Genomic DNA, 25406 nt, shown 5'->3' on the forward strand with positions numbered 1-25406 from the left:
CTCTTCTTAAAGAGAGTGTTTCTGGAGTACAAGGGTCCTTCCTTCTCATCTTTTTTTTCGTTCTCCTGCTTGGGCTTAATAACAAACTAACTGCCTGTGGCCAGGGGCGGTGTATATATGGAGGAGGACCCAGTGCATCCTGAGAGCTGAAGCTTGTTAACTGTTTAGTGCCTGGATCACACCAGCCACATTTCTGTGGACCCTTGGACCCCAAAGAATAAAAGCTTGGGCTGCTTAATGCAGCTCTGTTATGATGGTGATCTAGCTCCTGCCGGACACAAACAAAGCTAAAGCGCCCTCAGGCTGTGGGCGGGGTATACGGGGAAGCACCGAATCATCCAGGGATTGAAAACCTTTGCGGTTGATGTCCGGTCCTCCAGGTCCCACCTACACCCCAATGTCTCCCTGTGAAGCCCTATAGACCCTGAAGGAAAACATATTTTCCAAGATTCCACCATCTGCTTGTAACCTGTGGCCACCAAAATAGCGCAATACACTATTCAGTTAACCGGCTCTCTGGCAGGTGAGACGTTTTTCATAACTCCGCCTTCTGCCCTATACAAAGCGTACCAGTGGACCATGGTAAGTGGCCAGTGGGGAATTAGCAGACACCAAACTGGAGGTGGTGCAGCAGCATGACCACAGCAGTCCTAGGTGCCAGTATAGGAGCCTAGTGTGACAAACAATTCCAAGTGAATGTGAAGGAGCCTGGTGGTGGCAGTATGTTATCTTCCTGCACACATTACCTGTACTTTTGGAGGTATAATTCACGAGCAGACTTATTTGACTATTAATGGACTTGACAATGATTCATGGGTTGTGGGAATAATATCCAAAAATAATAAAAAAAAAAATCAAAGATAAGGCCTTGGATTTCAATATATAGATGGTGTTCCTTTGCAAACATATCCCCCCCCCCCCCCCCCCTAATGAATGAAAAAACATTTGTATGACACTATTATGTTATGCAGCAGCCAAGAGTACACTCATTTCTACTTGGTAGCAATGAAACCAACAAGAGCCATCTAGTTAATGTGGATGATATTGTTTAATGATAAAAATTCACCTATAAATTGCAGGGTAATATCCACATATCAAAGATCCCAAACATCAGTTTTCATTAGATATGCTCACATTTTAGCACTGCTCACATCTCTATTGAATGGTTATCTTGTTTAGTTACCACTGCTTTCAGCACTTAAACCTCAGACTTTTCTTTTTTTTTTTTTTTCTTTTTCAAAAGCTCTTTGAAAAACAATATTTGAAATGCATAACCCCTGGAAAAACATGAGAAATCAGTGTAATTTGCAGGTATAAAATCTGATCAGCTGATAATATATTCAAATGAAACCTATTTTTATTTACATAAATCTGGCAGCTCGTATGGCAGCTTGAACATATTTCACAGAATATGCCAACTTATTCATGATCCATTTAAAATCAACCATTTTACTGTTTATGTAGTGTTCAGAGAAATTAAAGTAGTGGAGTTTATGCAAAATATGTTAAATATAAGTGTTTAGGTCAAATTAAGCACGATCACCCACCAGGTCATTATATAATTTCTTGAGTATATGACAATTTCCATCAAACTATACAACCAATAAGCTAGTTTTAGTGGCAGGAGTAATTATTCCCAAAATAAATCAGAAAGCATCACTTTAAGTTCATTGTGATGTATAATAATGGTTTATCTATGAACAGCTTTGATTCCCACTGCTGTTTTTTTGTTTTTGTCAAGTCAATCTGTTGCAAACCTGTTTCATTCCTCCTTTGTATACTCAAGTGCTTCTAGCACTGTCAATGCTTTATCTTCCCGTATTTTAACATTAAAACAAGCAGTATTCAGGTTCATGTTCCATTACATGAAATGTCACTTTAATCTCTGCTCCTTGCACTTTTTTTTTTTTTGCACAAAACAAAACGCGGAGTAAAGGGGCGAGAACCACTTATGATTTTACACAATTCCCTGATGCAGCTGTTGTATCCAAGGACATGATGTTACCACAGCAACAAGTTCTGTGCTACAGCCTCTAGCAACAAAGACATTTAACCCAATCAACTCTGGGAAAGCTTCCATGGCATTATTTTGTACCATCAACAAGCATATCCAGTGAAGAGTGTGTTAATCCATCTACAGTAGACTGCGAAGCTGCTTTTCTTTTTCTCATGAGAGTTTTTATTTTTTCTCTCTATGCAGCTTGTTGCCATGCCAGCAAATCATTTGTTGAAAGTAGAAACATTATTTGGTGTAATTCAGAAAACTGCAAATCCATTGTGTTCCAGAGATTTTATTTTTAATTTTTCTATTCGAAGTATAACGTGGTGCCTTACAATATCCACTTAGCCTTATGCATATGTTCTTCCCCTATCTAGTACAAATGTAAATATATGTAATATATACCATGGTTTTTTTTTTTTTACAGCATTTACAAGTGGGTTAAAAAAAATACCATACTTTAGGGCTCCATAAGTACTAGTTCCCTTTAATCATACTTGTCCAAAACAGCATCATGGGTTTTGTCTCAAATAAATGAAGTTTGTATTTTCCTGTATTGTGACGCTCCTTATCAACTTTGCCATAGATCAGTGCAGATGCAGAGCTCCATGGGGACAATTCAATTAGGAGCAATGCCCACTAAGCAGCTTGCACACATCAGTCACACTTACAGTAAGCCCATTAATAACATTTTAAAATGCACCCATCATATGACAGCATAGCAAGGCACTACACTCCCAGTACATTATAAACATGGAGAAGATTCAGTGTTAAGCAGCTACTTGCTGACATATACAGCCATGGCCAAAAGTTTAGAGAATGACAAGTATTGGTTTTCAAAGTTTGCTGCTTGTGTCTTTAGACCTTTTTGTCAGATGTCACTATGGTATACTGAAGTCAAATTACAAGCATTTCATAAGTGTCAAAGGCTTTTATTCACAATTACATTAAGTTTATACAATATTTGCAGTGTTGACCATTCTTTTTCCAAGACTTCTGCAATTTGCCCTGGCATGCTGTCAATCAACTTCTGGAAATGGGAGCGCTACCATCAGTCCTGTGTCATGCCAACAGTAAAGCATCCTGAGACCATTCATGTGTGGGGCTGCTTCTCAGCCAAGGGAGTGTGATCACTCACTCAATACTTTTGGCCATAGCTGTAGGAAAGATGAGCTGCAGAGAAAGAAAGGAATGACATAGTCACACCTTCAGTGTTTTAGGTGCCTTAAAAAAAAAGCTTGACAGCCTAGGTAACTTCTAAGCGCTATGCCAGAGGTTCCCAAATGCGGTCCTCAAGGCTCCCCAACAGTTCAAGTTTTAGAGATATCCATGGTTGACCACAGGCATCTTAGTCAGATTGATTTAACCACCTGTGCTCAACCATGGATATCTCTAAAACCTGAACTGTTGGGAGCCTTGAGGACCGCGTTTGGGAACATGTGCGCTATGCTTTAGCCAAATCAAATGTGGGAAAACAATGTATAATATAGTCTATGAAGACTGTCAGGGATTTTGACACCATGCTAGGGAGGGTGACATGTGGGATTACCAAGCAGGATAGCAATTTCCGAATCAGGAGCATTTGAAGCAGTTTATCGGCTAACGCTCCTGCATACACATTATATAATTATCAGCCTGATCATACAATTGTTGGCTGATTGCCCCGATAATTGTAGTGTGTGCCCAAATCTATGAGCAGGTAGAAGTTGTATGGTCATTTTAGAAGCACTATACACCAATATCTTTATTTAAATAAACATTGAATTGAATGGTTATCGCAGTGATCATACTGCAACAGGCAGTAAGTTAAATGTTAAACCTAAATACAAGTGATTGATCACCATTTAGGGGTTACTCACCAGGATACATTTCCCATTTGATACACTGGGATGCAGTTATGAGACTGGTGGTCACGATGCCGCTGGTCTCAATCCCGACAAGGAACTTAAAGTTTTTCAATGCCTGACGCCTATCTTAATCCCGATGCCGGAACGCTAGCCCAAACGAGGTAAGTCCGGGGAGCCCTTAGCATTAGCTCCGGGGGAGGGAGCGTAGCGTGGTTAGGTTTTTTTCTCTGTCAGGACCTTCTCCCTTCGGGCTGCCGCAGGAGAAAATGGTGAACGCATCAGCGCGAATGCATATTGCGGATTGTTCAAAGGTAAACTGGATTTTCTAAATCGGATCTTTGTGTGCTGTATGAAGATCATGTACAAGACCAAGGGGAAATACATCCATGTGTCAATTCTTGAAGCCCTTAGTTACTGATTCACAGAATGAAGACAAATGTGAAAGACTCACAATTCAATTTTAATTGTTCAAAGAAGATGTAGAACATTGGTGAAAAATTATTAAAAAAATATATATATATGGTTATATAACCAAATTTGTTCCATCAGACTACATTATCGGGAACGTGTTTGGGCAAGAATTTTTACGATACAATTTACCTTGGCAATACATCAACTTTGCTGGGAAGAACTGAATAGCAGAATCTCGACAAACTGCATATAATTTCTGTTCAGCTCTCACTAATGATTAATACAATCAAAAAGTGCAATTGGTTTGCAAAAGATTATCAGGTTTGTGGTTTAAGAGATGGTAAAACAATGTTGAACATCCATGTCCGACTTGCTGGGTATAGTTTGTCCACAAATTCGTTATTTTGAATGGTCATAACCAATGAATTCATATGTAATAAGGTGCAAAATAAAACAGCTTGCTTACACGACCAGAGAGACTGAGGTTGCAAGCTATTGCACACACGTTTGGAAAGAGTCAATCCTGTGAGATTTTTTTTTTTTTTTTACTTTTCTAGACATTAGTTTAGTTGACGCCAAGGCAAAATGAGGCTTAATATTAAATCTAACATATCAGCTGTCAAGTTCAGAAAACAGTCCAATAAAACAAAACTGTTTATGACCTTCAATCTTCATAAATCTCACCCAACATTTAAAACCAATGTAAAAGTGCTTCTGCATATTAACAGGATGTAGTTATCTCAATACCAGCATGCGAATCCCAACAAGGTATTCAAGATAGGCATCGAAATACCAAAGCCTATCTTAATCTTGATGCCGGAACGAACGAGGCAAGTCCGGGCACCCTTAGCGTTAGCCGCATTGGAGGTTAGGTTTAGGGTGTGGTAAGGGGGGGGGGTAAGAGGGGTAGGAATAGAGTACTTGCCTGCCCTGCCAGGATTTTCTCCCTTTGGGCTGCCGCGTGAGGATATGAACCTATTCAGCCGACAGGACTTCATACCCATTCCATAGTAACAGTAAATACCAGTGGTGTAACTAAAAATTTTCTCCAGGTTGGCAGCTAGGGATAACAATCAGCAGAGACAAGGATCTAATAGTAATAGCTTTTAATAGATTTGGTTTGCACTTTTTGAATCATTAGCATGAAAAAAAAAAAAAAAAAAAATCAATGAAATAAAAAAAAAAAAAAACTTACTTTAGAAACATTATACATGCAAAATTTACCTGAAGATGTTACATTGCAGAACTCTTTGGACTGATTTTTCTGAAATTAATATTAAATCATGGATTTAATGTGTAATATATAGCATATGCTGTGTTTTATACAGCAGGGTAACATTGAACAACGTATTTTACCTCCCATATGCCAAGTCAGAACATTTCAATTGTGGAGTGTAGTGTTCCTTTGAGATTTTATGTTCGCATCTTTCTGAGCCACTAACAGAAATCCTTAGGACTTTCTGCCCTTACCACGGCCGCCGCAGGCACAAAATTCAATTAGACCTATTTCCAATTGCGCAACCTTAAGCCACACATTCACCAGGAGACTAGGGAAAGACATGTGCAATTACAACATCGTAATGTCGTTCCCCATCCCCTGCAGTGCAGACACTGAACGATTAGCCGTTCAGTGTAGGCACCCTCCAACATCCCTGAACATTGCCAATCTGTTATCGGCAGATTGAACGGCATGTTCGAGCAATGATTGATGTCGTAAACGACCAGTGGGAGCGCGCATTCCTGGTCGTTTCCGACATTACAGTGCATGATTTGTGCACAATTAATGAGCGACTGCACGATTAAGATGTCGTAATCGTGCAATAGCACGTTAATATTGCCTAGTGGATGTGCGGCTTTACTCTAGCAGCCCGAATATGTACAAGACTACAAATAGTCTCTTAACTCTCAAAATGAAATATACAACAAAAAAGTAGTACACCAATATAGCACTCAGATTGTCCCAAGTGCAGTCAAAGCAGAAACATACAAATACAATTACTAGAAAACATGTGACTATATGGTTCTTTAGGTCATACCATTGTATTCACTAGTATGTAATAAAGTTCAATGACCTTTGCTCTCAAATCAATAGGTTGTTCCTAAATGGCACTTGAAAAAGCAGCAAGAAAAAACAATGTACACATACAGCGGAACAACATAAATGCTGTGTATAGTAATCGCAAACGTTACACTACAGAATGTAAAGGAAATCTCCTAGTGTAAATGACTCAACATGCCCGGGAACTATGTGCGACTGGAATTTCCTAGATGTGCCTTGTTCCAGCTATAGTCAGTATGAAGAGACTCTTGCCATTTTATCACTCATGTTGTAATTTTGCATTTCAAATGTTGGTACAGGTTGAGTCTCCCATATCCAAAATGCTTGGGACCAAGGTCATTTTGGTTATCGGAATATTCCGTATTTTGGAATATTTGTATACCATATTGAAATGTCTTAGGAATAGGGCACAAATCTAAACACAGAATGCATTTGATTCATATACACCTTATACACACAGCCTGATAGTAATTTTATACAATATTTTCAATAATTTTATGGTTCAAACAAAGTTTGTATACATACATGAAATTAATTTATGTTTCATATACACAAAGCCTATAGGTCATTTTATACTTTTTAATAATTGTGTTCCTTAAACAAAGTTTGTATACATTGAACCATCAAAAAGCAAAGGTTTCACTATCTTAGTCATGCTGAAAATATTCCGTATTTCGGAATATTTGGATATGGGATACTCAACCTGTATATTAAAACTGTGTACAGATTACATTAAGTTTTTTTTCTACACATGCTTCCTGTTGGAGACTTATCCACATACAGTATACCTAGCCACGTGGATAAGGTATTTTTGACATGCTACATATCAAACTTCCATTTTGCAAGCAGATCATCAAAGGGGATATGGTGTTGGTGATCTTTGAAGTCAATGGGGGGAATTCAAGTCAGCGTGATGGTGAATAGCAGCGGGAGGGAGCTCCCCGCAGCTATTCAATTCAACTCGCTGTTCGGGCAGGCAAAGGATTTCTTCTTGCACCCCCCTGGGGATGCAAGGAGAAATCCGACAAAAAGTGCCGGGCACACAGCTGTTTCCGGCTTAGCGCGGCGCTAACAGCCGCGCGCCCGGCACTTTAGTCAGAGAATGCCGGTTACCGCATGCCTTAACACCCAGGTTAAGTCACGAGAACCGGCATTCTCTGACTTACCTGCTTCCCGACAAGGCACACAGCACATTGAATTGAATAGCTGCGGGAGCTACCTCCTGCGGCTATTCACCATCGCGCTGAATTGAACTCCCCCCAATGATTTTGTTATACTCTTGTAACAAGCCTTTTTCTGTAAGCATATCACCCAAGGGGATATGGTGTAGGCGATTTCCTCTACATTCAGTAGTGCAACCTTTTGGTTTACTATATACAGCATTTTCATTGTTCCTCAGTGTGTGCACATTTGGGCAGTTAATGCATTGATGGTATTACATATATTGTAATACCATCTGGAAGAAACCTATTGATTTGAGAGCAAAGGTCATTGGACTTGATTACATATTAGTGAATGAAATGGTATGAGACAGAACCACACATTCACATGTTTTCCAGGAATTGGATTCATAGGTTTGTGGTTTGACTGCAATTGGGTCAACCTGAGCGCCAGATTTGTGTACTACAGGGAAGGAGAATTTAAAAGCCCGCCCAGTTTTGACATCACCAAACGATTGGTAAGTATATACATTTACCAATTGCTAGATAGGTCGTCAGGTCAGCCCAGTGTGTACCCCAGCTTTACAGTGCCAGCAAATGGGCTTGTAATTGAATAGCGCCAGGCATTAATGCTACATGAGCTACAAGCCCGCAGTAAGCACCAGTTAATTGAATCCTACCCATAGATGTATACGTTGTTTGATTTGTGAAGGCAGCACTATGTTAAACAAGTTTTCATTCCAGTATATTCTACAAAGACAATTTTTTATTAAATATGGTCAATAGCCATTTTATTGTTATTGGTAAAAACTTCAATTTACAGCAGAGTAATTGATTTAGCGGTTTTGCATATTGCAGAGTTCTGCGCAATATAAGCTTGATAGATTGCACTCAAAACCTTAAAATAAAAGCTAAGATGTTTGGGGCAAACACTCCATTGGTTTAGACACTAAAAAAAAAAAACCTCATCTAAAACGGTCAGAACTTGTGCTTGTTATTTAGGATTTTGTACTATTGCACCATATACCCTCAACACAATGTGTCCTACATATTTTTTTTGATGTGATAGTGAAAAAGGTCTTAAGGGACAAAAACTGACTACTTCCAAAAACAACTTTGGTGAGTGTCCTCTATCACACGCACACTATAATAATGAAAAATATTATATACACATATATATTATATATACATACACACAAACATACATTCTAAAAGGTTCATATTTATTCTATAAGTCTATATTATTGAAGTGTTTTACAGGCATTTGTATACTGTCTTAGTGCTTAAAGTGTGCGCCTGTTTTATTTGATTGTGTAATTACACTTTCAGTAACACTAGTGTAGCACCTTTTAATATACTGTATTTGGCAAATAGGGTGTGCTGAGTGGAGATTTGCAGACAGACAACTGCGTTCTTTTGGTTACAGCAGTAGGATCACGTCGTAGAGAAATGCTTCACCTCTGAAGGTAACTCCCGTCTAACAAGACGAATATACAACAGAGCGCATAAACCTCATAAAATACTTTTTTGATTTTTTGTTTTTGTGTCAGTTTGAGCCAATTTTTAAAGGACATTTAAACAGAACAAAAAGGTAAATTGAATAATACGGTTTGGTAATACAGGAATACAATTTTAATGATTTAATCTGCTTTTTGTGGTGTCTTACAAGATTTGTTTTATTCTTTGTTTTTACAGTTTTAAGCCAGAAATATAGAACATCCAACCAATTGAGGAAAAAAAAGTTAAATACATCAATAGAATTAACAAAATTTTTTCTTTTTATAAACCTCATACAATTTTTTTAATTGATTAACCAGGTTACATACCTTTCACAATAAAATACATGTTGTTACATTACAGTTTAAAGGAACATACAGGAATTTGTTATAAAATAGTTTTCTCTCTCAATTATTCACTGCTTGATGGATCACCTTATTTTCACATTCTTTACGCAATGGGAATTGAATCGCAGTCCATCTAAGCAGTGAAGCATCGAACTTTACAACCTACTTAAATCAGCTAGACACATTTTGAATACAAGACTAAAAAGGCACCAACAGTACAAAGCAAGTACAAAGCTCTTTTAGTAATCTGTTAAGAGTGCTTGTATATGACAACACAAAAGGCAATGAGGGAAGGGGAGAAAGTCACCAGCCCTAACCATTGGTTGCTTTTTATTCTGTTATTTAATTAATTTGAGTTTCAACATTTGGAGCAAATGCCTCTTTCACAAAACCAGGAACCAACTAGTAATAATGGTCATAGATGGTGAGCAACCAGAAAGAAAACACTGGTGTACTATTATTTCAGACATGTTTTTCTTGGGAACAAGAGCAGATCTGAAGGCAGTAGGTGAAGTGCATTTAGTAGTGAGAAACCTCCAAGGGGAAAAGCAGCAGGCGGTTTTGGATGTTCAGATGCTCCTGTTAAATGTATCACACAAACAATGCAATATTTAGACTGGAACTCACATTTCTCCAGAGCCAATGAGAGACATGCATGGTGATCCCAGCTTCTAGAAAATCAGTTGCTCTTCAAACTCCATGCAAGGGCGGGCTTGAAATCACTAAGTAATCCTGTTTTAATATCATCTAGTTTACTGGCATAATAGATTATGACATTTTAACAGACAATGAGATTGATAAACCACAACCTCAGCAACTTGTTTTAGATGTGACAGAAATTTAAGACGATTCTTTACATGCCTCTTCAGATTTAATATGGCTTCATCTTTCCCTGATGCAATTTGTATGACTAAATGGTCCATGCAGTACGCTCATGAAGGGGAGAAGTGTGAAAAATGTCAGTGCATAGATATTTTATATATTTATTTCCCTGTTTAATGCTGTTTATGCAAGGCGAACAGTTGGCTATAAGCTTCTTAAAGCATCTGGTGTCATAATTGGACTTGGAGGGGAATGAAGGGTATGTGCAAGAAATGGATGCAAGGCTTAATAACGAAAACCTGTCAAACTGAAAATCTAATTCCATAAAGCAAGAGGTTAATTTTAAGATCCAGGTGACAAATAGATGCAACAGCGACTGCAGATAGATATCTGGGGTGAAAGGAATTATACTGGTTATCATCTGCAGTGAAGTATGGCTAATGGTTCCCTCAAACACTGAAAAAGTAAAAACGAAAAGGTTAGTGATGCCGACCTATCATCACAGCAAAACCATCCCTTTTTATCATCATGAAAAGCAAACATGTCAGGTTCAGCTCTTCAGCACCTCCCAATAAAGCAGACTACGGACGTAGCAGAAGTGTTTACAGAAGAGTGATTGTGCACAACTGTTTAATAAAACATTAGCATCTGATCTAACAAGTAATAATCTGATAAACTGATATGCAACACAAAATTACCTGGTAAACCCATTCACCAAATTACTGTAAAAAGATTACATAACCCACATTACAGAAACTGAACAATTAAACAAACGTCAAATATAAGGAAAATATATATAAAAAAGATTGTTAATGTTTCCAATTTATTTTGAATTACAAGTGCAATTTTTGCTCATGTTCCTAGGCGGTTGAGACAAGTCGAAATATTTTTTTGCTAGAAGAGGAAAGACAACATGAGAAAACCAAAAGGGTTTAATTTAAAATCGTATAGGAGCAGTTTCATCCTTATGAAGGGTACAAGATAACATCTCATAACACCACAATTTAGAGGTAAGATCTTGCTTCAATCAATCATAGGCGTGTGGCACTTAGACAATCTTTGCACAGAAAAGCTTAACAGTCATGCGAGGGCACAGTCATTTTAAACAAGGCAAATTTTTTACCAGTGAGCAGTGAGGAAAGAGGAGGCAGCACTGCACAGGGACATAACATCTAATAAACTCCACGGAATACAACTCCAGGAACAAATACTTGCAGAAAAAGGGGAGAACGTAATTGGATACAATTTAAAAGTTTAGTGCTAAATTAATTGCTGCTCTTGCTTGAGGCAGGAAAAAAAAAAAAAAGCAGCTTTGTATACACGGAAAAAAAAAAAAAAAAAAAAAAAAGTGTTTTAATCTTCAGGAGGGGAAAAAAAAAAAAAAAAAATTTTGATCAATCATAAAATAGCCATCCCCAACAACAAGGGAAATATACCAGTCATTTTATAAAGATGAAATGTAGCACTCTTTTTCATGTATACTAAAAAGAGGTTGTGGGGTGGGGGTACTAACACAAGTGCCTAAACATTCAATGAACATGGCACCAGTGGAACCAGCACTAGCATGCTATTTCAATTGTGAAATATGAAGCCTCATGCCAACCCCAAAATAAAAAACAATAGTTACGGGATTTTGGTTTCACTTGCTTACTATAACCTCAGCCCTATGAAAACTCGCCTTCCTCTAAAAGATCCATATATGAAAAATGCAGACATCAGAAGGCCAATGGATGGCACGAAGACCCCATGTTATAGATGTGTGTGTATAATATATGGTATATTGCAGCAGCCTTTCAATGCTTTCATTTGAATTTGATGTACAAGTAAGCAAAGTTTTATAAATGGATAGGATTTCAAACTACAAGGTCCCTTAAGCACATAAATGTTTAAAATTGCTCACACATCTCAATTAAGTGCTAAAGAAAACCATAAACTATAATATACAATAATTTCCATCAGGTTTTCAAAGCTGTTCACTGCAACATTTTAAGATATGTGTAATAGGGGCTTTCCATTGATTTAAAGTGCCCAGCGAAATTAGTTTCCAAAAAAAAATAAAAATAAAATGTACACAAAACAAATAAAAATAAATGCCATTTACCAGAGTCATCAGTAACCTGGGATACGACACAATATGTAAAGCCCGTGAAAGTCAGGACAGTGTTTGTCCACATAACTGGAAATAAACAACTGTTTAAAAAAACATAATATACAAGCAGTTAATTAAGGTTTCAGCAATGGTTTGCTGCACCACACTGCGACAGGGCTTTACGAAAGGAGTGTCAAAAACACTTCTCCAGACTGAAAGATTTCATCAGAAGCATAAAAAAGCCACAACTACCAGGAACCACCCTCCTTAATGGCTCAAAGGAGTTAGACTGGACAAGCTGAGATGGGTCACAGGAAATGGCCAAGTAGGAAGAACTATCAAGAACACAGATGTCGGAGTGCGAAGTCCTTCACAGCCTTTCCCTTTAAAACAAGCACAACATGAAAGTAATCACTTTAATCTCAAGGCAGAACCTTGCTTAACCAATAACATGAGTTAGGATTTACACACAATCAGATTAATAAAGCATTTAACTAGACTTCATGGTTTTAGAGATTTCAACATTACACAGTGAAAATGGGCAGGTGAAAACCAGCAATTAAATATTTGCTATTAACCCCTTTGCTGCTGAGGGTTCTCACCCTTGTGCTGAGACCCTTTTGCACACTGGTCACATTCAAACATAAATACCACTGACTTTTTTCAGGTGGTAGCCACAGAAATTATATATTTTATTTTTTCAGAAGACTTTGTATTTTCAGAAAATACAATGAGTATTTTACTTACTTAAACACGTCAAAAAATTTTTTTTACCCCACATGGCCCAAAAAAATGTTTGACATTTCAAGTAAGGGAACTAAAAGAAATACTACAATTTTAAAGGACACCCTACTGGTTTAAAAACTAAACCTACCGAATTCAGATCAACGTGATCACCTGACAATAAGTACTAAGGATACCCAACATTTGACCCACCCTCTTTCGAAAATGGGTGCACCCAATTTCATAGATGTAAGGGGGGGAATGGACCTTTATCCATCCTATACTCCATTATTTTTCTGTAGTGCATGGGGGTTTTCCCTGGTGATCACACCGATTACCAGGCAATAATCTCTATCTCTATGGCGGCACTGTCTGAAAGAGGGGACTCCCATCTTTCAGACAAGGATTCCCCCATCACTCTAGGTGTGAGGGTTGGGAACACAGAATTAAAGCCCACCCCCATCTCTGGCAATATATTAAAGTTAAAAAGAAGAAAGTGATGTTGGTGAGCATGCACACTGATGTCACTGCTCCAGGAACTGGCCCCACTCATCCTCGGGACATATTCTGAAACTAGTAACACTGTACAGTATGTATACGGTGAAATCAATTCATGATTTACTTTTACTATTGAAAAACAAAATACTTGAATGAAATAACTTTTGAGCTTTTTCTTAACCGCTTTGCTGCGGGGGACGAGTACTCATTACCCAGGCCCCTCCAACAAGACTAGGCAAGCAGTAAGTAGTTGCACACCCCCTGGATCTGTGCAAAGACCATATGAGCTTCCAATCACTTCATGGAATAAGTCCCTCGTGCCCTAGTATGGGGTCAGTATGATGAGGTCAATTTAATGCATTTGCTAATATCCACCATTCAATGAAAGGTCCTAGTTGCTAGAGGATGCCTTTCTATAAAATTAGAAGAGTAAGGGTAGAAGATCATAATTTTCTATAGGGACTTACGAAATCTTTATATCACCAAGGGGCATATTCATTTAGGTGCAAGTTTACCAAAAATCTTGCACCTGCAGGGTTTTTCCCCACAGGTGCGAGATTTGGTATTCAATCAAGTGCAAGCTTTTTTTTATTTTTTCAGCGCTTAATTTTTTTTAGGGCGCTGCCCATTGCACGTCCAATTTTTCCTAAAATCCATATTTTAAAGGAAAATTCTCACCACTTGCTCTGGAATCCTTTGGACACCCCCATGACCAATTAAGAATTTGGAAGTTTCCCATTAGCTCAATTAGTCCTTAATCATCTTTTGCAACGCTGTACTCCGGTTCTCTTCTTCCAGCGTCGCAAACAGCTTCTATGTACCGACCGGGCAAGTACTATCCCCTAACCTTGCATCCCCTCCCCGCACACACTACCGCTGCTAACCCTGCACCCACACACAACCCGCACACACTACCGATGCTAACCGTGCACCCGCTCCCGTACACAGCACCAACAGCTGTCCGCAGGCAGAGTTTAAAAAAAAAAAAAAAAAAGCCCCTCCTACAGGATTTTGCCCGCAAAAAACCCTGCGACCAATTTTTAAAATTGGATACTGCAGGTATCGGGAGCCCGCATACCAGCGGTAATCCAAAATAGGTTGTGAGGTACACTTATTAGCAGCCCAATTGAATATGCCCTCTAGACTATGGTTTTCATGGTTATTCTACCGATATAGAGTAGAATATCTATATATGTGAATGTATATTTGTGCTCAAAATGTAGAACAAACATGGGACAAAATGCTACTGCCAATAATTATATGAATATGCTACCCACACATGGCTCATACTGTCACTGAATTTCATAATCCTACACATTGTTTCTAATGGTGCCAAAGAACAATCCTCAACAATTGGCAAGCAAGAAACAATTTTAACTTCACAAATCCCAACCATTTTATTCTTAGTCCAATCTCTTACCACTAGCGTTTAGTCTTCAGCTGTTTTGGAAGACTGACTTGTGCTTTTAAAAGTTGCATTTTTAGTTCTGGTTCACACCTAATCATTTGATTAGCACAGTTCTCAGAGAGTCCTCAAGCCACCCATAAAAGTCAAGGTTTTAAGGATATCTGAATCTTAGGGGTGTTCAAATCAAAACAACTGACGCATAAATAAAAGAAAGTAGATTGCACTAAGTGTGTATAGCTCAACTACACATATGGGTACCAATTAGGTCTAGGTGTCGAGCTTTTTTTTTTTTTTAAATAGTATCAAAGGGAGAGAAGCTTCCCATAGCGACCAGTTTCCAGCTAGCTTTTATCAAGTGCATTGCCAATTGGCTGCTACGGGCAACAGCTCGAATCTTTAGAAGGTTTGATACATTGAGGTCGTGGGTTCGATTCCCACCTTGGCCCTACCTGTATGGAGTTTGTATATTCTCCCTGTGCTTGCGTGGGTTTTCTCCTGGTACTCTGGTTTCCTCCCACACTCCAAAAATATACTGGTAGGTTGATTGGCTCCCAACACAAATTAACCCTAGTGTGTATGTGTGTGCCCATGTGATGGGCAATATAGAGTGTAAGCTCCACTGGGGCAGGGACTGATGTGAATGGCCAAATATTCTCTGTAAAGAGCTGCGGAATATGAGTGCGCTATATAAATAACTGGTAATAAATAATAATAAATACATTCCCCCAATATGAGGAAACAAGTTTAGAGCCTGTTTCGCTGCTATGGCTTTGAGAGCATTTTGTTGCAGCGACCTGGGCCACAGTTGTGCATTAGAGTATTTCTTGTTCTGGCTTTCAGATATACCACAATGTGTTAACAGCGTTGCAGACGCCAATGATTATATATTAAAGACTAATCGTGGCAACTTCTTAAGACAAAAAATATAGAACTTTAATAACATTTCAGAAAGTGACACTGACAGAATAAAAAACAAAAACGCACTTATCTATGCAATAATTACCTGTTGTGGTATTACAGTCAGTACCCAGGCTGGAATCTGGCAGTTTCTTCAAAAATTAACTCCTTCAGCGTCTCCTTGGGCAAGTCATCCAGCTCCATTTCAAACTTAAAGGGTGCTTCAGCTACAGGCTTAATAACAGATTAGATAGTTTAGCACATAGGCAAGTTGATGCAGTATCATGGATGAGTCTGCAGTTTCATTGTATTAGAAATCAAATGTAATTTACAAACAGAAATGTAAAAATTTAATATTCGCAACAGCACGTGTTGACGCCAGCAATGAAAGAACCAATGTGAAAACCACAAACTAAAACCTTCTGTAGTTTTATAAGTATATAGAAATAAATAATTCCAACCTCACACTAAGGGCGGTATTCAATAAGTTTTGCACCCGCGATAAAGCTTCACATGCCGGACTTTGCCTTTATCGCAGATTTTGGCCACGGAAACTTATCGTGCATGTACCCGCTATCCGCTTTATTCAATTCCAAAACACGCGAAAACGGCGACACCCAAAGTCAGAAAAGGCGAATAGTGGTGTCAGAAACTGGGAAATCAGTCTGAACCCCCCCCAAAAAAAAAGATGCAGAAATATTGGGGATCAATGTAGTAGTGCCCAATTAATCCTAATAAAACTGTTTGGGGTACTTAAGTTCGCACAATTGCCTCTAATTAGCGTCTTTGCACAGGTGGTGAAGAATGGCATAAAGCAGTATTTTTGGGAAAAAATAAGTAGTCCTGTCAAATTTGGGGTACCTGAAAATGGGTGCTAGCATCTTTTAAGGTCTCTAAAGTAGTTTTAATAAAAGTGAAATTTCTACCTCATAAAAGCACCTACAATCCCAAAAACACTTGACCCCTTCTTAGAGCACCCTCAGAATCTTATTTGGCTAGTTTGCGATCTTGTCCACCCACTTTGTGCTTTTTCGCCCCCAAATTCAAAGTACTTTTTTGGGGTACGGTTTCTCCGGGAATTTGACGCAGTTCTCCTTTGGGAGGCTGTTGCAAGGGTTCCAAGTGGTTTCTCCACCTTTGCACCCCAAAATAAAAAATATGCACCACTTTTCTCCTATTCAGAGGTGAATCTTTCTCGCCTATTACATTGCATTGACTCTCCGCGTACGCGAAAAGCGGATGAAATTGAACACGGAGATAAGTTTCCAAAAGTCGCAATCGGCAATATTATTTGCAGATCTCAGCTATTCGCTTCTAATTGAATACGGCCCTAGGTCTATTACCATGCACTCAGCATTACATTTAGGGGGTTTGACTCATCTTCTAGTATGTGGCTCAGCTGACACGCACTGTAGCACCACACAAGATGAAAAGTTCCCACTAAGGTGTTTTAGTGGGGCGCCGCGCCCTGCCAGATTTTAAAAGGGCAATATGCTCCCTGCCATTTTTACAGCGCCCCACTAAAACATGCCCTGAGCCTTCCCCACCCGCAGGCTGCAGGGTCCTGTGAGTGGGAAAAGTTGCGGTGAATGCTCATGTGCACGGCATCTATTCACTATGAAGAGAGCTTGGGAGAAGCCTTCGGCGCGTCCAGATGATACCTGCCAGCTCCATGCTAAGTTGACAATGCTTTAGATATATTTTTTCTTATTAAATTGTTTGTAGCAGCAACAAAACCTGCAATTATCCACAAGATTTCTGAAAAAAAAAAAAAAAAAACCTTTCCATCTTTAGTGGGGGATCCCCCCCAAGGAAATCCAGCTGTGATGTACCCAACCTGACCTTTAGATACAGAAGTGTCCTTACACATTTTTGCTGCAGACGCGCTGAAGAACCTCTCTTGGCGTGCCAGGTCCGTGAGACTCAGCAAGCACCAGGTGTCTATTTTGCCGAAAATGCATCTAATTGCCGTATTCAATTTGAGCCAAGCCACGATACTTTTTTCGTGGCCTGGACTTTTTGCCTGTTTTGTAGGTGGAAAAGTATCACGCGCGTGCCCGCTTTACCCCGTATTCAATTTCAAAGTACGCGAAAACAAGACCCGGCAAAATTTGAACAGGCGGAAAGTACTGTGAGATTTGGGGAAATCAGCCTGACACCCCCAAAAGATGCTCTGACATGGGCGTTCCCTATGGTACCCCCCGATTTGGCTTGCTGAAGATAGTATTCAGGAGTATTTATTCCAGAAAATAACTTATCCCATCAAATTTGGGGTACTTGAAACTGGGGGTCAGCATATTTAAAAGTTGCTAAAGTGAAATTGAAAAAAATCGTGAAAAATCCACCTGCCACAAGCACCTGCAATCAAAAAAAAAAAAAAAAACACACTTGGGGCATACTTGGGAACCCCACAGAGTCAAGTTCGCTAGTTTTTAACTTTGTACCCCAATTTTTTTTTTCGCCCCCTTTTTCAAAGTCATTTTTTTGGGGTGTCAAGTGTTTTTGAAAATGTTTTTGACACAGTTTACCTTTGTGGGACTGTCTGAAGGCTGCAGGGGGGTTCCCGCAACGTTGTACCCCAAAACCCCAATTCTGCACTTTTTTCCACCTGCTATTCATAGGCGAAACTTTTTCGCCTAGTACATTGCACTGACTTTCCGCCTAGGCGAAAAGTCTTTCAAACTGAATACGGAGTAAAAGCAAAACAGGCGAAAATGACGTCATCGGCAAAAAAGTATTGCTGATACGGACTTTTCGCCTCAAATTGAATACGGGCCTAAGTTGCAATGCGATTCGACTAGGGTGTACCAGCAGACTTTGCTGATTAATGTGTGTACAAAAAAATATATTCAGCAACCTATAGTGTGCTGAAGCAGCCACCAGATCAATCACCCCTAAAGGCATTCCCACACCCTAAGTGTACAACAAGAAAATAATTAGGGCAATATTAAGTGCCGGCGGGTAACACTGCCCAAATTGTCTTTTCTTATGCAGATTAATTTGAAATGCGACACTATATATGTGTGTGGCCGAGTCGCTGAATCGGTAGATGAAGTGCTACAATGTACAACTTCCGTTGTGATTCATATACAGACTCAGGTGCACACAGATATATAGCATTCCCACTACACTGTGGGCAGGGTGCTGGGGGTGCCGGCAGGGAGCTTGTGCGCACGATGAAGGGTCGTGCGCTCCTGTAAAGGGGGCGTGGCCTTGACACTCCTCCAGTTTGTCACACTTGGGGGCGCGCCCAACACTTAGAGGTGCTAGGCTTACCCTCATGGTGAATAGATGACGTGCGCATGTCCACGGCATCTATTCACTCAGCGGTGATAGTTTACCGCAACTTTTCCCACCTGCGGGACACTGCGGCCTGCAGGTGGGGAAGGCTCAGGGCAAGCAGTTTTAGCAGAGCGCTGCTAAAAGGACAGGGCGCATTTTGCGGCTTTTAAAATCGGGCAGGGAGCGATGCCCCTATAAAACAATCTAGTGGGAACACTAGATATTGCTTATCAAATTAATCATCAGTCAGGTGGTGCGTCCTAGTCGCATCACTTATCGACTTAAACTAGGTACACACTGTGCGATATATTGGCGGTTCGTATATCGAATGTGTCGACTGGTGTGTACCTCAGATATGTCTGAACAACGTTGTTTACAGACATTTCGCATCTGCTCTGAGGCACAGCAGACAGCATATATATATATATATATATATATATATATATATATTTATTATATATGAGCATCTGGCTGTGGATGAGTGGTCAGCCGACCGCCTGCTATTCCAGCTGCAGACTAAATTGTGCAACCAAATCTGCACATATTCAGGCAGCTTTATTTACATACCAATATGAAAGTTATAAAAAAAAAAAAAAACTATACTAAAAGCACTTTTTCCCCTTTTAACCTCAACAGGTACAAGATCCTGAAAGCCCATAAGCATAAATGTACATTATACTGCTATTTTGCAAAACTTAAAAAAAAAAAAAAACACATTTTCCTGAATGCCAACACATGGGGGGTGTTACAGCCAATTAGGAGGCTAGCTTAAAAATCTACAACATGCAAATGAGAAAAAGGATACATCTAATCTATCCAGCCAGCCAAGTACAGCCCTTTGTGGGAGCAGTAAGATGCTGCTACACCACAATACTCTATGCCTGTGCCACTGTAGACACCCTCCTAACAAGCAGCACAAGTACTAAGACACCTTCAGATAACAGGTTTTGTGCTATAATTTTGTGACAAAATTAATGGATGCTTCACAAAATTTCATACAGAATTTATAGTTTTCACATCATGACTACTTGCAAAACTCACTGCAGCTCCTGTAAATGCTCATGGAACAAAGCCCATTTATGTTTTTCTAATCTTTGCGCTGGAGTGATCCCAGTAACATAAGTGAACCTGGCTTAAAACAGAAGTTGTGTGTTTGCAAATTTTGTTGGAATTGTTCATCAGAACTCAGCCACCCTCACTGCCTGCTCCCCTGCTGCACAGGGTACTACAGGCCTTCGTTTTCCCCCCACATATGTGGCACCATGCATTGAATTAAAATGGACAAACACCTTTACTAGGAACAAAAAGTACCCTCTACACTTTATTAACAGTCATAAATGCCACAAAATGTATTCCTCCAAATAGGTCTCGAAACCTGGATGATTACTTTTTGCTAGTTACATATACCAGAGCGCTGTGGCAAATGGTGGCAGTGTTCCTTGTATGACAAGAGAAAAAACAAACTCTTCAAATTGTAACTGAACATTTTATAGTGACAGGATTTTAAATCCTTAAGTAAAAAAACAAAAACAAACAAAAACATTTCTGTAGGGTAAATAAAATGCTTTTATATATACACAAGATTACCTCATCACTTGGGTCATAATACTGTTCCAGGTAAGGGTGAGCCAAAGCTGCCTCTACTTCAATTCGTTTGTGAGGGTTGAAAGTCAACATCTTGTCCAACAAATCAAGAGCTGGAAAAATACAAAATTAAACTTGTGAGCTTACTGGCTTGTATTTACTTACTTTGACATTACTAGAACAAATTTTCCTTTCATATAACTATATGAACGCTTTCCATAAATTACCAAAGGCTGTATAATCTTAATGCAGTGATTTTCAACTCAAGGCACACTACACAAAATTGCCAAGGCACACTATGCGGCAATGCGACGTGCGTGACCAATGAAAAAACATACACATTGACTCCCACATAAACAAAACACACATACATTGGCCACCTTGGGAATTAAACACACTACAGTTCAAGTGCACTGAGCTGACCGCCGCGGCACACTAGTGTGCCATGGCACAGTGGTTGAAAAACGCTGATCTAATGCATTGTGTAATGGTTTATTTAAGCCCTAAGCTGTGGACAACTAATAAGACTGGTTGGCTGCAGTTTACCGGTATATGCTGAAAGACAAGTCCCACTCATTTTCCGCAAAAGGACTCAAAAAAAAAAAAAAAAAAAATCACCTGCTCCTCCCCTCTTTTTTAAGCCTAAAGAGGGCAACGGACAGAAAAATGGAAATACCTTCAGATTTATATGAAAAAAAGAGGAAACTACGTTAGGTAGGAAGCTGCCTACATAGTTGTACAAGAGACATTGTAAAGGCTCAAAAATATCAGCCATTAAGATGTTCAGAAATTGTGACCCCAAGGTGCCCAAAAGTAATGGGTGACTATCAGAGCAACTCAATTGTTCCCACCCAGAAGCACGGATTTAAACCCATCTAAAGTATTCTTTGGGTGCCCACAGTTCTGACTCATTGCACATTTGTGCTGGCCACCACGGGAGGCTGCGAGCAGAAATGTGTGCTCCCGCAGCTATTCATGCTCGAATGGAGCAACAATTGAATCTCTATCAGGTGCCAAAAAAAAATATAGCCGTGTAAAAACAATGTAATCGCTCCCTTAATATAAGGACAGATTCTTTACTACTTGAAGACCAGCAAGGTAAAAATGGTGCCAAGTCTGGTGTCCAAAAAGACTAAATGCAGACGTCTAACCCCAGAGTAGTGGGAGCAAGGCCCCTGTATAAGCCATCCTAAAGATAGTCAAGAATATATAGAACGCTAGCACTGGAAGGATCATCCAGTCTTGATTTGCATCACAGCATTACAATTCCTATAACAAACAGGAGTTGTTACCTAGATTGAAGCAGTACATCAATTATCTTGTCAGACTCCCCTGCATTTCCACGACATTAAAGAGAAGGAGACTGCATTTGGCTAAAGAACACAGTGGTACAAAAGATCTGTTAAGAGTCAGACACAGACTATTCCAAGAAACATTCTGCAAGTTATTAGGCTAGGCCAAAATAGAAGGATTACTCCACTGCTTTCGTGACTTGCTGTAGTGCTATGAAAATAAACACATAGTCCAGCTGGAAGTTCCAGAGCAATTAATGTCGGAAGTCGAACTGTGCTACTTTAGAGTCGCTGGTTGTGGACCATTAGATCTTTTTGAGGGAGTTCAAACTTTACAACGAAATAGAGGTCATGGCTGAGAAACTGGCAGCATTTTAAGCACTGACCACAAATTAGAAGCCTCATGATTCTAAAAGCATACATTTTGATCAAGTCTCTTAAGGTTCAGTTGAAGCCTCTCCAGCTGATCGCATTCTTTATTAATGAGACCTTTAATAATCCAATTCACTAGAAGCATTCTGCCTTTCCGCTGTCATGCCTCAAAAAGGAATCCTAGAGATGAATAGTTGGCGTGTCTTTAATCTGCATGGTTTTCTAAAAAAAAAATTTGAGAAGGAAATCCACAAGGTCAGGACTGTCTGATCTGGGATCTCCCTTACTCTACGAGGACTCCCATGCAGAAGAACCATATCACAATCTAGATCCACACTATGATCTAGCGCTCATAGTTGCATAACAACTGTCCTATATTAATCTCATCATCCATGAAACTAACTGAGCAAACTGTTTGGTAGGCTGAGCAGTGTCTCATTTGGTCAGAGAAATACATTATGCACAGAAAGCCCCCTCACATTCCTCAGTCATAAGCTTTTGACAGACTACACAAATGCAATAAGACTAGCTTTTCTTTCCTTCTACGCTCTGAGAGCATTGATGAAAAAAAAAAAAAAAAGAAGAAACTAAAAGAGAAATATAGAAAGCATCAGTGCTCTTCCTAAAAGCAGGATTCCACAGTCTGTCCAGCAGAAAGCAGCTTCAAGGTTTTCCATGCAGTAATATAGAATGTAAGCTCTCACGAGCAGGGACCTCTTCCCTCATGTGCTTCTCCTTACACTTTCTTCTATTCCTTACTCCTCATAAGGGCACCTAACATGTCTCTGCCAACCCCCTGCTACTTATTGTGAGTGTTTTAATCACTATTGCAGCAATGTATATAATGTCCTTCACTGTACTGCAAGTTAGTTTTTTGTTCACTTATTAGTTCTATGTAAGGCGCTGCGGAACACTTGTGGCACCATATAAAGGATAATAATAAGTCTCACAGCCAGCCTATACATGCTATGACCTGAAAATAAGGTATACGCCAAAATCTTTAACCACAAGGCACCATCCAAAGTAGTCTGGCCTTGTGCTTGCTCCAAGTTTTAGTAATTAGTACCCTCGACCATGAGTGAATTCTGGAAAGTGTTGCTGGGACCATCCAAAATCCACCGACAAAAAGGCAAGTCCATAAAATGAGAAAAAGAACAAACTAGTAACTGACTACTCACACTGGGAAATCACCTAAAAAAAAAAACAAGACACCAGGGGAGCAATGAGCCACTCTATATTAAATATAAATTTCAGAGTTACTTTTCCTTTTTACTTAATTTACTAGGTAGTTACCAATTCAGGTAGGGCTGCTACCCTCCAAGGTCTATTTCTAAGCATGAAATTACTTTAATATTTAAAAAAAAAAAAAAAAAAAAAAAAAAGAAAGGCATTGACTAAGGTGCACACACATACCGATGTGCTCACGATCAGCTGATGTGTACGATTTATGTACGATTTCCCTTGAAACTCTCCCCGGCAGCTCTGCACACAATTTGGTGTCCAATCTTCAAACGATCTCTCCTGCATGCAGACTTTTCACTGTGTATTGTATCCTAGATTGTCAGATCTGCCCTACAGCACGGCAGATCTGACGATGCGATGTGCGAACAGCGGGGACTCACGATTTTGGCATATTTTACACGATCTGTCGATCCAATGCGTCGGAATCGTCCAAATTGGGTAAAATTTCGCTGTGTGTGGGCGCCTTTAGGAAACTACAGGGTTTAATTACGGAGCATCGGGTTGTAAAACCCAGCACTTCTGATTGTGTTCATGCCAGATATTTAAAAGGGCAGTTCCTTTACTAGCAAGACACGGCCAATAAAAGCATAGCCCATTTAAATATCGGACAAACAATCAGAACTGCCGGGTTTTACAACCAGATGCTTCGTAAATAACCCCCCCTCCCAAGAGGACAAATGCGGGAATTATACTTAACTAAATTTATGATATTGGTCCATAATTGGGCAAGACATTTGGTATCAGTAGTGAATACCTGGCATTTTGTCCAGTCTTGTAAACATTGCAAGTGGATCATTACAACTTAAATAGCAAATTAGTCTAACAGAAATGTACAGCATATCCTAATTAGGAAGGGTTTTATTTTCAAGAGTATCATTTAAAGAGGTGTTGCCTTTTAGTCACCAGTCAATTTCCTAGTAATATTTACGTTGAAAAGTATTTGTACTATTGTTCTTGGTGTTTATAAATAGAAAAAAAATAAAATAAGAAAGAAGTCTTATGGTGCGTACACACTAGACGATATGCTCCCTGAGCGATATCATCTAGTGTGTCCCCGGCAGGGTGTGCTCAATGTCGTTCATGACATTGAGCACACCCGCTGAACAATATCATTAATGATATCGTTCAGCACCGGGCTCTCTTCCCCCATTCCCCAACATGCAGCAACCTGACATCGTCAGGTTGGACTGCATGTTAAGACGATGAACGACGATGACGAACGACCCGCGGGAACGCGCGTTATCGTTCATCGTTTTTGTGATAAAAATGGACGATAAAGTGGATGACTGAACGATAACGATATCGTTCAGTCGTCCACTTTAATCACCCAGTGTGTACCCATCATTACAAAAAATAAATGTAGCAATAAGATCTGCACGGCAATATTTTAAAATTTTATAAAACACTGCCACTGTACAGAACATGAAACATTACCTTTAGGATCTGCGTTTGGGAAGAGTCTGTTCCAGGGCACCTTATTTTTGTGTGGGAGAGAAAGCAAGTAGTTTCTAGCTTTCAAATTTATTATACAGTTCAGATCCTCTTGAGAAGGTGATCCAAGGATGCCTGCATAGGGAGAAAACAGGACAACATTTAATACTAAAGAACAAAATGTGTTACAAATACTTAAGGACTTTACGTTTGCCCTTACCAAGGATATGATTAAGTTGATCAAGGTAATGCTTTCCAGGAAATATGGGTCTGTTAGAAAGCATCTCTGCAAGAATGCAGCCGACAGACCAAATATCAATTGATTTGGTATAACCCTATTAAAAAGGAAAACAAAATACGGTTATAAATGCTTTATGTTTGTTCCGAAAGTGCCAACATTCTCCAACAAAGAAAGTGGTTCTCACTACTCTGAAATATTGTTTGTT

The 25406-nt window shown here is 39.4% G+C and overlaps 1 protein-coding gene across 2 annotated transcripts in view; it reads right to left on the bottom strand.

Annotated features, from left to right (window-relative positions):
- Positions 1 to 957: 957 nt before the first annotated feature.
- The window catches only part of MAPK1 (mitogen-activated protein kinase 1), a 103572-nt gene continuing 79123 nt past the window's right edge, over positions 958 to 25406 (bottom strand). Inside the window, exons 5-9 of one of the 2 annotated variants that reach the window (XM_088477827.1) lie at positions 25181 to 25295; positions 24964 to 25095; positions 20627 to 20736; positions 15864 to 15991; positions 958 to 3172 (exon numbers count right to left, since the gene is read on the bottom strand). In XM_088477827.1, the coding sequence (XP_088333953.1) occupies positions 15881 to 15991; positions 20627 to 20736; positions 24964 to 25095; positions 25181 to 25295 (468 nt within the window). In that variant the 3' untranslated portion in view covers positions 958 to 3172; positions 15864 to 15880. Of the gene's footprint in view, positions 3173 to 8318; positions 12615 to 15863; positions 15992 to 20626; positions 20737 to 24963; positions 25096 to 25180; positions 25296 to 25406 lie in introns of those variants that run through there. The other variant, XM_088477826.1, reaches the window with a different exon arrangement.

The sequence above is a fragment of the Taudactylus pleione genome, unplaced genomic scaffold, assembly GCF_031769625.1.
Source record: "Taudactylus pleione unplaced genomic scaffold, aTauple2 ptg000205l, whole genome shotgun sequence".
Lineage (NCBI taxonomy): Eukaryota > Metazoa > Chordata > Amphibia > Anura > Myobatrachidae > Taudactylus > Taudactylus pleione.